This window comes from Cervus elaphus, chromosome 5 (genome assembly GCF_910594005.1).
Source record: "Cervus elaphus chromosome 5, mCerEla1.1, whole genome shotgun sequence".
NCBI classification, from domain to species: domain Eukaryota; kingdom Metazoa; phylum Chordata; class Mammalia; order Artiodactyla; family Cervidae; genus Cervus; species Cervus elaphus.
In genome coordinates, this window is record NC_057819.1 from 28020153 (window position 1) to 28034647 (window position 14495).

The window sequence follows — 14495 nt, forward strand, 5'->3', positions numbered from 1 at the left end:
TCCACAGGGGTGTCAGGTGCCGGGCGGCAGCCCCAAGCTGGTGCAGCTCTGGAATGACATCCACTACCGTCTGGCCATGAAGAGGCTCGGCGTGTCCACACTGACGCCGGTGCAAAAGTTCCGGTGCAGGAAGAGGTATGTGCTGGTCTTGGCGCTTATTCCCGAGGGCTCCTGAGGGATTTGCCTTCCAGAACCACAGAAGGGCTGAGGCGAAGTAGAAGGAGGGAGGCAAGATGAAACAGTGATGTCAGTGCCCGACACTGAGCCTCCTCGCCACCTGCTCGGCTGTGGGAACTCTGTCCCACCTCTGCCCATAGGGCAGGATGGACAGCCGTTCCCAGGACCCAGGCCAGGAGCTGCTGCCGTCAGTGAGGACCTTGCAGGGAGGGAGTCAGTAGGTGGGCACCCCGACCTCACTTTCTCCTGTGGGAGGGATGCCCCTCATGTCAGCTAGTCCCCACGGTCAGGCTTTGCCAGTCGCCTGGCTGGGATTTCCGCGCAGCTCCTCAGGGCCGCAGGACCTTTTAAAGACAGATGGAGATGCGGGTGCTGTAAGCACCATATGAGATGCATGTAGTGCTTAGAACAGTGGTCCCCAATCTTTTTGGCACCAGCTGCGGGTTTTGTGGAAGACAATTCTTCCGGGGACCAGTGCATGTGCAGGGGTAAGGGGGATGGTTTCGGGATGATTCAAGTATATTACAGTTATTGTGCACTTTACGTCTATTATTATTACATCAGCTTTACCTCAGATCATCAGACATTAAATCCCAGATCATCAGACATGGGGACCCCTGGTTAGAAGACAGTCTGCCACATGATAGGTGCTGAACAGATGTTAATAACAATCACCACCATGACCATAGTCAGCACTAAGTAAACGTTATGACTACCAGTTATAACCATCACCAGCATCACCATTCGTGGGTGAGGACACCGAGGCACAGACAAATTAGTGACTCACCTGGTCACACGCTGGAGAGACGCAAAGGCAGGATTCCAGCTTGGACGCTGAGGCTGCAGAGCCTTTGTTCCTTATTTGGGTGTTCTCCACCGGCCAGAAGAGGCTGCCGGTCTCTCTCTGAGCTCCTGAAGGCCCAAGTGACAGGAATTGCTGAGCCAAGAGCCTGGTTGATGGAGGAAGAGATGGATGGATTCCTTTTGGATCAGACAGAATTTTTCTCACAGTGCCCACCAGATGCATCCTCAAAACCCAGAAGTTAATCAGCCTGGAGGTTGTCAAGGGTTGCCGTCCGTCCCCTCCCTATAGGTTTTTAGGGCCTGCCTGAGGGTGGTTCAGCAAAGGGACCTGGGGAGCAGCTTGCCATGTTTGTGAAGAGGCCCCTGGGGCTCTCCTGGAGCTGCGCTTGGATGTGGATGACGGACAGGAGACTGTGAAACAAAGCAGATGCCTAATTCAGAGCAAGGAATGCCAGACAGGACAAGCTCAGCAGAGGGCTGTGGGTCGGTGGTCCTTTGTTGTGGGGGCTGCAGCACAGGGCCGCAGAACCCGAGTGAGGCCTGAGCACAGGGACGGTGCTCCCTGGGCATGAGGGGGGTTACACATTACAGCTGGTGGTCAGTGCGGGGGCAGAGACAGGAGGTGCTTGGAGGTTCTGAGAGGGGCGTGGCTGGGGAATGGGTTGTGTCAGGATGGACTCAGGAGGATTTGCTGATAGGTTGGACGTATTGTAGAAGGTAAGATAATAAACCCAGGCTCTTGGCCTGATTGGCAGGGACATGGTGGTCTCTCACTGGGATGAGCAAGACAGGCTGAGGGTATATGTGAGAAGTGGGAAGCTGAGCTTCCCTGGGATGTATGGGGTGATTCATGGGGATTTTTCAATTGGTATTTGGATATCAAATCTTGTAGAAAACTGGTGTTGTTTACTTATATGAAATTTTTTTTAAAAAATTATTTTTGGCTCTGCTGGGTCTTTGTTCCTGTTTTGGCTTTTCTTTAGTTGCAGTGAAAGTGAAAGTCACTCAGTCGTGCCCAACTCTTTGTGACCCCATGCAGTCCATGGAGTTCTTCAGGCTAGAATACTGCAGTGGATAGCCAGCCATTCCCTTCTCCGGGGGGATCTTCGCAACCCAGGGATCTCACCCAGGTCTCCCGCATTGCAGGCAGATTCTTTACCGGCTGAACCATGAGGGAAGCCCAGGAATACTGGAGTGGGTAGTCTAGCCCTCCTCCAGGGGAACTTCCCGACCTAGGAATCAAACCAGGGTCTCCTACATTGCAGGCAGATTCCTTACCAACTGAACTATCAGGGAAGCCTTAATTGCAGTGAGTGGGGGCTACTCTCTGGTTGTGTTCTGCAGGCTCCTCATTGTGGCTTCTTGTTGCAGAGCACAGACTTTAGGGTACTTGGGCCTCAGTAGTTGTGGCTCCCAGGCTCTAGAGCACAGGCTCAGTAGTTGTGGTACATGAGCTAGGTTGCTCCATGGCATGTGTGTTCTTCCCAGACCAGGGATCAAATCCTTCTCCTGAATTGGCAGGCAGATTCTTTACCACTGAGCCACCAGGGAAGCCCCCTGTCACTTTTTCTTTTGCAAAAAATTTCCATTGTACAGTCAGTAAAGCAGATAGCATAACCCACCTCAATATCTTCATCATCCAGCTTCAGCAGTCAGGGCCACTGGTCAGTGAGGGGTGCTGGGAACCCTGATGAGAGTGTGGAGTGTGGGCCCAGGCACCACCAGGCCCCTCCCTGCTCAGGGCTTGGATCCAGGGCCTGCAGCACACGCTGGGGAGGAGGGTGGCTGGTGAAAGGAGCAGAGTCCAGGGGAATACAACAGGTGCATCCAGAGGAGCAGGGGTCTGTTACCACCTCCTCAGTGTCCTCCTCTAGGAACCCACCACCCGCCTCCCTCTGCCCCGACGGCCTCAAGAGCCGGAACTTCCCCAGAGAAGTTCGCCAGAAGCTGCAGGACTTTGCCTCGGGCGTGAGCACCAACCCCAGCAAGGCTGAGCGGGTAAGAGCAGATACGAGCGTGGCCAGGCACCCTCCCCTTCGTCAGCACTCCCTATCCTTAGGGGACGCCCACCCTTGGGTGGTTCACCCCCACTGTTAGGTGGGGGACTAACACCCTTGGGGGCCTGCCACCCTTAGTGGGGAGAGCCACATCACCACCTTAGGGGGTAGATCCACACCCTCCCTAGTGGCCTATCTGCCAGGGCGGTGGTGGGCTCTGACCACCCTGAGCTCCCTTGGGGATGGTGCCCTTTGGCCGGCAGCCCTTGCATGTCCACCCTGCACAGGCTGGGGAGTGAATTTCATCACAGGCATCTTAATACCCAGTCAGCCGGTGTGACTTCAGGAGACACTCACTGAGCGCTCGCTGAGGCCGGGGCTCCAGCAGGAGGGGTGGAGGGGGGCGCCCTCCAGGAGCGGGTGGAGGGGGCAAGAGTCTGCCCCCTCAGATCCTGCTGCTCAGAAAGCTGGCTTGCTCCCTCCTCCCCGCGTCCAGTCAGCTGGGCTCCCCCAGAGCAGGGCACTGTGGCCAGTGGTTCCAGTTCACATCTGAGAGGTGCCTGGTCGCAGGGTTGGTCGTGGCCAATACACTCTGGCACCGGCGGGCGGAGGGTGAGTGGTTGGGTGGCACCCCGGGAGGATCTGGTGTGCCAGCTGCTCGGAGCCCCCCTGGCTGTGAGTGGCCGTTGGCTGGGTGGTGGCTTGCGCCCTTGGTGCCCCAGCCTCTCGGCTTGGGAGTGGGCTGGGCTAGTGGCGGGTTGTTTTGGGGCAGGAGGACCTGGCCTCTCAGATGCGCCTGACCACGGAGCAAGTCTACAACTGGTTTGCCAATTACCGGCGGCGCCAGAGGGCCCTGATGCAGCGTGCGGCGCCAGCCCCAGACTCAGGAGAAGACCTCACGTCAGGGGAGGCGAGTCGGCACCGCCCCCCGCAGCCGACAGGCCACCCCCACCTTGGCTCTGGGCTTGTGGACAGGCCTCAGTGGTCGAGTGAGTGGCCCCTCTGACAAAACTGGTATCCAGGACCAGCCAGGCCCCCTCCTCCAGCTCCAGTCTGCACGTTCAGCACCTCACCCTGTGGGAAGTGAGATCACTGACGCTAAGGGTCAGATTGGGCTCAGGGTGGCCTGGGTGGGCTGCAGCAGCATTTTGCGTTGAGAGATTACTGTGAGGTCAGGCCCAGGAGTTGGGGAGGTGAGCCAAGCACCAGAATTGGGGTGGCCTGGGTTCATAATCATGGGTTTCAGTTCAGAACAAAGACAGATCAAGGGTCAAACAGAGCACCAGGCAACCAGCGTGACTGCTCTCAATCTGCTGGGAAGGAGGCTGGGACTCCAAGCATCACCCAGCCTCCCCTCCCTTTTGATTGGCTTTTAGCAGGACCTGAGGAAAGTGGGCCTCTACAGACCCTGGAGACCACCCAAGGGCCGTGGGAGCCACTGGCTCTGACCCCAGACTTCTCTGGAGGCGAGACTGTGCCCAAGTCACTGGCTCCCAGGTACTGCCACGCACATAGGCCAGGAGACTGTCTCCCTGTTCAGTTCCCCACCCTCAGTGGGAGACCAGGACTGGGGTGGGCGTAGGAACGCCAGCCAGACCCTGGGACCAGGTCTGTGATGGCTGAGGGCAGACGGCTGTGACCCTAGGTAGGAGGGGGAGCCACGGGCAAGGATCCCACGTCATGTGCAGCACATTTGCTTCCTGGAGCCTGACTCACAGCCTGACTTCATGTAGATTTTGGAGAATGGGGAAACAGACTTAGAAGAACATGCAGACCTATCTCCTAAAGGCAAATGGCCGTCCTCTTGGTTTGTTTCTCTCTAACATTTGGTGTGGTTGGTGTATCTCTAAGTCCGTAACCCCTAAGTTAGTAAGTTCCTCCCACAGCCCAGGCAGCGTCTCACTTTACCTTGCCACTCCTGTGACGCTGCTCTGACTGCTGTGAGTCAGCAGGAGTGCTGGCCAGCAGAGGGGCTGAGTCTAAGTGAGGGGTCATGTCCATGCTGTGTAAACCATCAAGCTGTGCCCACTTTTCCCTGTTACCCTTGTGTTATTAGCATCTCGCATGACATTACCTGGGTTGGCACCTCACATTCAGGCCAGCACTGCCCATGTGGCCTTAGGCAAGTTCCCATGACCTCTTGGTGTCTCACTTTTCTCATCTGTGAAATGGGGACAGTGATAAGCCCTGCCATGCAGGTCGTCACACAGATGACAGAGGAGGGGGGTTGTTAACAAAAGCCCAGAAGCACCATCTGAGACACAGTGAGCATTGGTGGAACATTAATTCTTTGAATTATTAATTTCTGCCTAATAGTCCTTTAAGATTCACCTTTACATAGTCACTCAAATGTTAGGTTGTTCCTAATCATTTTCAGCTTTCAGTATTGCGGAACCTTGCTTCATTGAAAGCACTTGTAAATAAACTGCTAATGTATCTTAGGTTTCTAGCAGTAATATTTTTTACTCTTGCAGCCCTAGGGAGGATGGTGAAGGCAGCATGACTGGGAATGTGGTGGGCCCCATAGCCATCCAAGCCCAGATTCCCAGACTGAGTTGGAATGTCCTCCCAGGCCCCCCTACCCCAGCCTGGGGGACCCTCTGCCCACCAAGGGGTGGTGTTCCCTGTGTCCCCCCAGGTCTCTGCAGGGTGGTGAGATGTACCAGGAGGGGCCTAACCGTGACCCAGACATTCTGCCCCCTGTCTGCTCTGGCCCTGGTCTCTGTCCTCTGGCTGCTGCCAACGATATGCTGGACCCCTCTCTGGCTGCCCCTGAGTCGTGGCTGATGTCTCTCGCACTGGCATCCTCCAAGGAAGCTTCCTTCCAGACTGGGCAGCTGATCCACAGTCATGGGCTGAACCTCACCATGCACCCTACAGATGCTTCTCTGGCTGTGTCCCTCGCCACCCTCAGGGAGCCCAGCCCCTCAGGTGGGTCCACTCTAGACAGACCACATGTTTCTACATCAGATGCTTTGATGGCTTGTGTCTCATTTGAAGGAGCAGGATTTTGAGGGGCGAGGACTTTCTGCTTGAATCCCATGTATTTTATTAGACCCACAAATCAGTGCAGTTGGAACAGGCTCTTCCCACGAACAGCTGGATGTTTGTTTCATTTATTTTTGTTTTCAAAGTAAAATGTGCATGTGACTAAAAAAATAGGATAGTGCGGAAAGAGTTGAAATGAAATGGAATGGCTGCCAACCCTGCATCCAGTCCCCGTGACTAGCTTGTCCATGTCTGCTAGCACAGAGGAGGGCTGAGCTGCTCGGACTTCTACCCTCTTGTCCGGGTTTCTTTCTTAGTTGTAATTGTAGCTATACATACCCTTAACGAAAATGTAGTCAGGTATATATTTTGTGCACCAAACATGATAGCATCTTGTGACATCCAAGCATATAAGGAGGATATTGGCACTGAATTCAGCCTGTCACCTAAATTTCTTAGTCTTCTGTGGTTATGCATGCGTGCTAAGTCACTTCAGTCATGTCTGACTCTTTGTGACCCTATGGACTATAGCCCGCCAGGCTCCCCCGTCCTTGCAATTTCCCAGGCAATACTGGAGTGGGTTGCCGAGCCCTCCTCCAGGGGATCTTCCTGACCCAGGGATCAAACCCACATCTCTTATGTCTACCTGCATCAGCAGTCTTTACCACTAGCACCACTCGGGAAGCCCTCTTCTGTGGTGTTTTATATATATATATATATATATATATAAAACATATATGTATATATGTCTTAATACAGTTTCTCGTGGCCTTTCTTTTTTCTTACATTGTCTGCTTTTATCACGTCCTTAGCTTCTCCCAGTGTTTCAAGCATCACCTCTGAAGACTTGTTGCTGGGAGCCTCCTTCTCCCTGTCCCCATCCAAGTGCAGTCTCCCTAGGCCTGGGATGGAGCCGTCATCCTGAGAACACCTGGGTTTGCTTCATTGTTGAATCTTAGTTCTCCGACCAGGGATCAAACCCACGTTCCCTGCGTTGGAAGGTGAAATCTTAACCATTGGACCACCAGGGAAATTACACTTCAGTGTTTCCTTAATTGCAAGTCTTGTTCTTTCTTTCTTGACTCTTGTTGTTAGAGAGTGTCTTTAACTTTACAAGAAAGGGTGACTGTAAGGTAAATTTTCTGATTCCTTGCATCTTCTGAAATTGTCTTTAATCTTCCCTCTTGCTTGATTTATGATTTGTCAGGGACAGAATTCTGAGGTCAAAACACTTTTTTCCCTTAGAAATTAGAAAGCAACATATTACAGCATCCAGTGTTGTCATTTTAAGTCAGATGTCATTCTGATCTGTACATGTTTTACATATTTTTCCTTTCTTGAAGCTTTTTATTTTTTAAGTCTTGGTGTTCTGAAATTTCACAGTGATGGTCCTAGGTGTGAGTTTTTTAAAATCACTTTGTTGTTAAGCCTTTCAATTTAAAGAGAGAGCAAGGTCTTCTTTAAGCTCCAGGCATTTTCTGTAACTTTCTTTGATAGTTTCCTGATGATTTCCTCCTTCTAGTTCTCTCTTTACAGCACAAATGTTATTTGGATGTTGGAAATCCTGGGCCAATCTCCCAAAATGCTTACCTTTAAAAAAGTTGCTTTTTATTGTATGTGCTTTTGTCTTAAACTCTATCTTCTGAGTTTCTTAAAAAAAACATTTATTTACTTATTTTTGCTGCACTGGGTCTTGGTTGCTGTGTGCAGGCTTTCTCTTGTTGCAGTGAGCAGGGGCTACTCTCTAGTTGCAGTGCAAAGGCTTCTCATTGTGGTGGCTTCTCTTGTTGCAGAGCACGGGCCATAGGCGCACGTGGGATTCAGTAGTTGTGACTCATGGGTTTAGTTGGCATGTGGAAAATTCCCAGACCAGAAATCAAACCCATGTCTCCTGCACTGGCAGGTGAATTCTTAACCACCAGACCACCAGGGAAATCCTATCTTCTGATATTATGACAGTTATGTATTTTAAGAGAACTCTAAGCTCTCTTTTCTTAATTCTGATTTTCCTTTCTTCATAGATTGTGTTACTTTTTGTAGATGCAATATCTATACCTCTCTGAGTATCCTGCTTACAAGCTCCAGTAAATATGTTTTGTTGCCTGAAGGAGGAAATGTGAAGATGGTGGATTGAGGTCCTTCCTTGGAAATAGGAAGAAGTGGGGCCTGAAAGTGGAAGAGCCTGGAGACTTATTTCTCTGAGGCAGTTTTTCCATCTGAACGGATTGGTCTTTCATTTCAGAGACCTTTTCCTGTCCATGTGTACTAACAAGGCTGGAGTCAGGACAGGCAATGGCCAGCCTCGTACTGGGAAGAGGGGAGCTGGTCTTCACACCATGTCGAGCATATGTGAGGGTGATGTTCTCTGGGAATTGGTGAGCTCCCTGCTGACCACCTGAACACCTCACTTTCCTTCCCCTTCTGCAAACTCCTCAGGGTCCTTGACTGCTGCTTACGCCCTGGCTTCCCTTCAGACACCCCACCCACCACCATGGCCTTGGACGTGTGCCCTGCATCTGCCGAACACGGACACCCCCCACCTGCTAATTGCCTTTCCCATGACACTCCCTTTGTCCTAGGCTTGGGGCTTTTTATTTCCCTTACTCTTAGAGGAAGAAGCTATAACCCATTGATCTATTCTGTGTGAATTGAAATGTTCAAATTTGCACTTAACCATATTTCGTGGACCTCAGAGTATCTTTGAAGTTCTGTGGGAAGCAGACAAAACAGAGGTGGAGGTATTCATACACCAAACGGTTCAGCAGGTCTGAGCAGCTGACAGTTTAGATGGTTGCTCTGGCAGACAGGAGGAAGGACTGTTGTTTGGGGTCTGAGATCAGGACACTTGCTAGTTTTATTGCCTGGATGGACTTAGGGCACAAATGGACCTCCCTTCTTAGCTTACTTTGCTCCTAAATGTCAGCCCGGAACTGATTGAGTCCATGTGGCTTTCCTTTTTAGAGTGAAAGGCACCCTGAGAGATTTGCTACAACATTTTAAGTAAAGAGAAAGGGTGGGGCAAGGGAGTAACACCTTGCACTGCCATGAAGTCAAGGTGGAACCCAAGGAAAAAGGGGAGGGAAGTGGCGGGTGGCTGGGCTCAGCCTGTGGTGAAGCAGGGAGGCACCGAGGAGTCTGTCCTCATACGGCAGCAGTGAGTGTGGGCAGATTGGGATGCTGAGTCTTTGTTGGGCTGGTTTGAGGTCTAGAATGACAAAAACTTGAAGCCAGTGAAATTTGACATTGTTTTGGTCTCTGGAAGCCTGAAAAAGCCACTGAGATGGACAGAAGTGTCTTCTCTTTCCTCAACGCGGAGCTGAGGCGGGGGGGCTGGCAGACTGGACGCTGCCTTTTTGCGGACGTCTGTGTTGGGCTGCACGCGGACTGTGCTCCCGTCTCCCAGCTCTGGGTTATGGGGTTTCCTCCCCTGTAGGATTCGCTGACCCTCCCAGCATCAACCCCCAGGGCACATACCTGGAGGAGGATCCGGGTTCCCGCGGTAGCCAAGCAGAACGACAGGCGGGCAACCTCCTGGTGACCCAGCCCCCACCACAGGCTCCCAGCTTCATCCTCACCCAGAAGTAAGTGCAGAGCCACGGGGCTCAGGTGACACTTCCTACAGGCCACGCATGGGGTGGTGCCTGGTCGGGAGACTCACCATCTCCCACGGGGCAGATGAGGTCCTTTCCTTATGGATTTCTGGAAACCTCAACAGTTCCCCCATCCTACATGATCATAGTTTTTCCCTCGGACAAAAGAACACCTGGAAGCACAGGAGCAGATACAGACATGTGGATGGTGCTTCCCCAGAGGTCTCCCTGGGCTCCAGCAGCCTCTTTCAGGCATTCTCTTTTCCCCAAAGATTGTTTCAGTTTCTGGACAGCATCAAGAGCCTGCTTTTATACTCCAGATTATAATTTTAAAGGCGCTTGGGAGGGCTGTGAATAGGGGATGTGCTGCAGACTGTGGCATGGGGGCGTGACAGTGGTTCAGATTTCACAGGAGGAGAGTGTTGGGCCTCTGGTGGAGGGGGAGCCTATGATAGAGGGTCACAGGACAGGGTCCCCAGGGTTTGGGGTCTCCCAAATCTAGGAGCTGAAGATCAGGTGCCCAGTGAGGGCAGAATTACTGGGGGACATGCGAGAAGAGGGGGGCAGCCTCCTGAAGAAACAGGCTTTGCTTGTGGAAACAGCCAGACCATGTGGGTTTATGGCAGAAGACGGATGGAGTGGAGCAGCCACAGGGCCACCTTGGGCCTGCTTGGCCGCCTCTCCATTGGTTTTCTCACCTTTGGACTCCGGTGCTCCAGCTCATCCTTGATCTGATCTGATAACCTTGATTCCTTGTTTAAAAGCAGCTTCGCTGGGGCGTAAAGTACGAACATGTTTAGATGGTACAAATGAAAGTTTTCTGAGTGTGACATGTATTCATCACAAACCATAACTATGCTTTAGGTCATGGGCCACAGAGCTGTTTCCATCTGCCTCCACCCCTCACCCCCACCTTCCCAGGACCAAGGATCTGCTTTCTTTAGCTGCATTTTCTAAGAATTTCATATGAGTGAAATCATACAGCATCTGCCCTTTTTTTATTATATGGCTTCCTTCACTCAGCCTGACTGCTTGAGACCTGTCCCTACTGCTGTGTATATCAATACCCCTCCTCTTGTGTGTATCAGCACCCCCTTCCTCCTGTGTGTATCAACACCCTTTCTCCTGTGTGTATCAACACCCTTCCTCCTGTGTGTATCAGTACCCTTTCTCTTGTGTGTGTTAACACCCCCCTGTGTGTATCAACACCCTTCCTCTTGTGTGTATCAACACCCTTCCTCTTGTGTGTATCAACACCCTTCCTCCTGTGTGTATCAACACCCCTCCTCTTGTGTGTATCAACACCCTTCCTCTTGTGTGTATCAACACCCTTCCTCCTGTGTGTATCAACACCCCTCCTCTTGTGTGTATCAACACCCCTCCTGTGTGTATCAACACCCCTCCTCCTGTGTATATCAACACCCCTCCTCCTGTGTGTATCAGCATCCCTCCTCCTGTGTGTATCAACACCCCTCCTCCTGTGTGTATCAGCATCCCTCCTCCTGTGTGTATCAACACCCCTCCTCCTGTGTGTATCAGCATCCCTCCTCCTGTGTGTATCAACACCCCTCCTGTGTGTATCAACACCCCTCCTCCTGTGTGTATCAGTACCCCTTCCTCTTTCTTGCTGAGTCCTAGTCTTGGTATGGATTGACATCACCTGCTAGAGGCATTTGGGAGCTGCTGGTTTGGGGCTGCTGTCAGCCTTGCTGCACACACAGTGGCCTGCACATTTGCCTTCGTGTCTCTGGGGTGTATTCACCCAGCAGTGGGGTGACTAGGTCACAGGGTGGATGTGGTTTGACTTCAAGGGCCTGCATGACTGTTGTCTTGAGTGGCTGCACATGTCCACGCCCTGCTCCCCCTGCTGCTCTCCTTGATTTGGTTCTAAGGGCCTTCTGACCTCTGCGTGCCTCAGGCCTGTCCCTTTGTGACCGTCTCTGCTCACCGCCCCATCTTCTATGAGCCTGCCCTGGTGTGCTTGGCCCCTGACTACCTGAGCCCCCTGCTTGAGGGTCCTGAGGCCCCTCCAGCATCCTGCCCACCTGAGTGCCTTGCAGGAGGAGGCTGTTCCCGGAGAGCTTGTCACCTGGAAGGGCTTCAGACAGGTAGAAAGCTCTCCGAGTATGGGGCTCCTGGGGGACAGCGTGACCCGCAAATAGGGCCTGGCAGAGGGCCTGTCCTGACACCGTCCCTTTTCCAGCCCCTCAGACCTGACTCCGGCCCCATCAGGCTTCCCTGGCCCCATGTCTGCCGTGGAGCTGAGCCAGCCCCCTCCCTCCAGCCAGGTGAGACCCTCCTACAAGCACTGTGGGCTTCCTTCCTGACTCCTGGGTCCCAAGCTTGGGACTTCAGAGTGACTAAAGTGGGCAGAGCTGAACATGAGCCAGGGACGTCTGGAGGCCGGACTTCAATGGAAGGGGAGCTGGGAAGCAAGTGTCTTGGGGCAGGGTTTCCTACTGAGTCCAGAGGGGTGAGTCCCAGGGTTGGGAGTGCCAAGTGGGAGGGCAGAGCCGGCAGAGGGCGTCTCCGTGTGTGACACTGTGTTGGCTTCCCAGGTGCAGTGGTCTGATGGGCAGACCTCCAGCGACGCCTTCTGGGGAGCCAGGATGCTCCTGGAGCTTTCAGGGGGTAGCCTGGACTGAGCTGCCCCTTGGGAGCCTGGCCAGTGCTCCAGGGGAGCAGCTGTGGACATCCAGCAACTCGAGTAACAGAGCGTTATCCCTACTGAAGAAGGAGGTCCCCAGAGTTCCCTGGGGGTTCTGCTGAGCCCCCCATGCCCTGTTTGAATAGTTTGGTTGTCAATTTCCTGTATTGGAAGAAGCGTCTGAGAAATATTCTTGAAGTCAGAAGTCAAAGATGGGTCTGTTCTATGCAGGCAGCAGCAGATTGCAGTCAGGTTCCAGGGTGGGTTCCGGGCAGTGAAGGCCTTTCTCAGAGCGGGGATGTTGCCCTTTGGGCCTCCCACCTGTCCTGTGACAAGGCCAGACTTCTCCTCCCAGTAGATGTGGTGAGAGAGGTGTGGGCAACCTCTGGCATCTCTGAGTCTGGGGTTTGCACAGAGTCACTGGGGGAGAGCCTGCCAGGCTGGGGGGGGTGCCTTGCCCAGGGTTGTGATTCACTGTGTTTGCCCAGCAAATGTTCTGTTCAATTAAAGTTTACTGTTCTGACTCTCTGCCCTTCATTCACTTAACTGTCCTGGACACCTGCCCCTCTCAGGCCGGGCCCACATTTCACAGTGTGAGGGCTCTAATCCATGCATCAGGACGCTGGTGATGGACATTCAGATCCTTTCCAGTGGCTCTGTTTTATCAGCAGTGTCACATGGGCATCTCTGGCCTCTGCCCCTCACCTGGTGTTGTGCCCCGGGAATGAGAAATTGCCCCAGAGATGGAAGCAGTGGGCAGGGAAGCCCAGGCCCCAGGGCAGAGCTGGCTGCAGCTCCTGTCCTCCCGTGACACGTTTGGGAACTTTGACACCTAGGACTGTCACCTCCAGGAACGGGCCCTTGACCCACCCTTGCCTTCCCATCGTGTTGGTTGACAGAGGTAATATAGTGGGTAATAGAGTCAGGTTTGTGCCCTTGGGGCTCACAGGATAGTGGGGGAGGCAGAGGAATAAAGGGGCACTTCTAGGTAGTTGCTGGAAGGTGGGGTGAAGTGGGGAACAGCTGAGAACCCAGGACACTTGAAGAGACCCTGTGAGCTTCCCTGGAGGGGACGTCTCAGCTGAGACTGCCTGTGCTCAGCCCCCACAGCCCAAGGGCCCCCACGCTTACTGCTCCCCCCGTAGCCCCATCCCATCCCATCTTCATCCCCAGAACCACAGGGCCGAGTGTCAGGAGTGACAGATGTGCAGCTCAGCCAGCCACTCACCTTCTAGGTCCCTAAAACTAGGGCCTTTCAGTTTTAAAGCATTTCTTTGGAAACAGTCAAAAACTTGAAAATGGAAAACAGGTATCTTGTTTTCTTTGAACCATTTGAGAATAAGTGGCCAGATGACGGCCAGATGCCCATCATCCCCCTAGTGCTTCTGTGTGTTCCCTTCAGATAAGGCATTCTGCATGTCCACAGCTCCTCCATCGAAATCTGGAAGTCAGTCCTAATTGCTAGACCCGGAGTAAGTCGTTAGTTGTCCCAATATTGCCCTGAATGAAAGAATGCGCATCCACTCCACAACACGTGCTGCATTTACTCAGCAAGTTTCTCAACGCCCTCCCTCCTGGAACAGTCCCTGGTTTCTCCTGGACTTCTGGGACCTTGACTTGGGGATTACAGACCAGTTTCTGTGCAGAATGTCCCCCAAAGGGGCCATGGAATTTGGGGTATGCATTTGGAAGGGATGTCCTAGAAGTGATGCTTGGTCCTTACTGCATCCTCTGGGCCTCACGTGAATCTCGCTCACCCTGTCTCTGCTGGTGTTCATCTCCATCACTTGGTTAGGGTGTTCCCAGCCAAGCTTCTCCACTATAAAGTCACTCCTTTTCTCTTTGTGTAAGTATTTTAGGGGGTGGTGCTTTGAAGCCATGCAAATATCCTGTTTCTCATCAAAGTTTGCATTAACTAATTCACAAGTCTCCCTAATCTGCTTCCCTAATTCTCAGAATTCATGAGCACTTTCCTCTCATTTCCCAGTTCTAGGATCTCAAACATCACCAACTTGTCCCCACATGCCCATACAGTGTTCACCCCATCACTAAGAGTCACTCTTCAACTTTATGGTTTACCCTTCACCCCATGGTGGTTGGTGTCAATAACTGAGTTCCACGCGCATCATTAACCTGCCCTTATCCACACAGGCTGTTCCCACATGAAGCACACTCTTTAGACTCACTCACCCTCATTCATCCAAATTCTGCACAAAAGGGCAGCACAGTTAGGGTTAGGGTTCAGGTACCCTGGGCTGCTAAGGGATGTGCCACCCCTCAACCTTCCCAGGA

The 14495-nt window shown here is 52.7% G+C and overlaps 1 protein-coding gene across 11 annotated transcripts in view; it reads left to right on the forward strand.

The window, feature by feature from the left end:
• The window catches only part of ANHX (anomalous homeobox), a 38868-nt gene extending 26146 nt beyond the window's left edge, over positions 1 to 12722 (forward strand). For 8 of the 11 annotated variants that reach the window (XM_043902212.1, XM_043902211.1, XM_043902214.1 and 5 more), the window contains 8 exons: positions 8 to 135; positions 2856 to 2979; positions 3751 to 3967; positions 4355 to 4475; positions 5617 to 5909; positions 9400 to 9547; positions 11760 to 11844; positions 12115 to 12722. In XM_043902212.1, coding sequence (XP_043758147.1) covers positions 8 to 135; positions 2856 to 2979; positions 3751 to 3967; positions 4355 to 4475; positions 5617 to 5909; positions 9400 to 9547; positions 11760 to 11844; positions 12115 to 12201 — 1203 coding nt within the window. In that variant the 3' untranslated portion in view covers positions 12202 to 12722. Of the gene's footprint in view, positions 1 to 7; positions 136 to 2855; positions 2980 to 3750; positions 3968 to 4354; positions 4476 to 5616; positions 5910 to 8208; positions 8342 to 9399; positions 9548 to 11474; positions 11665 to 11759; positions 11845 to 12114 lie in introns of those variants that run through there. The other 3 variants (XR_006341083.1, XM_043902219.1, XM_043902220.1) reach the window with 3 other exon arrangements.
• The last annotated feature ends 1773 nt before the right edge of the window (positions 12723 to 14495 follow it).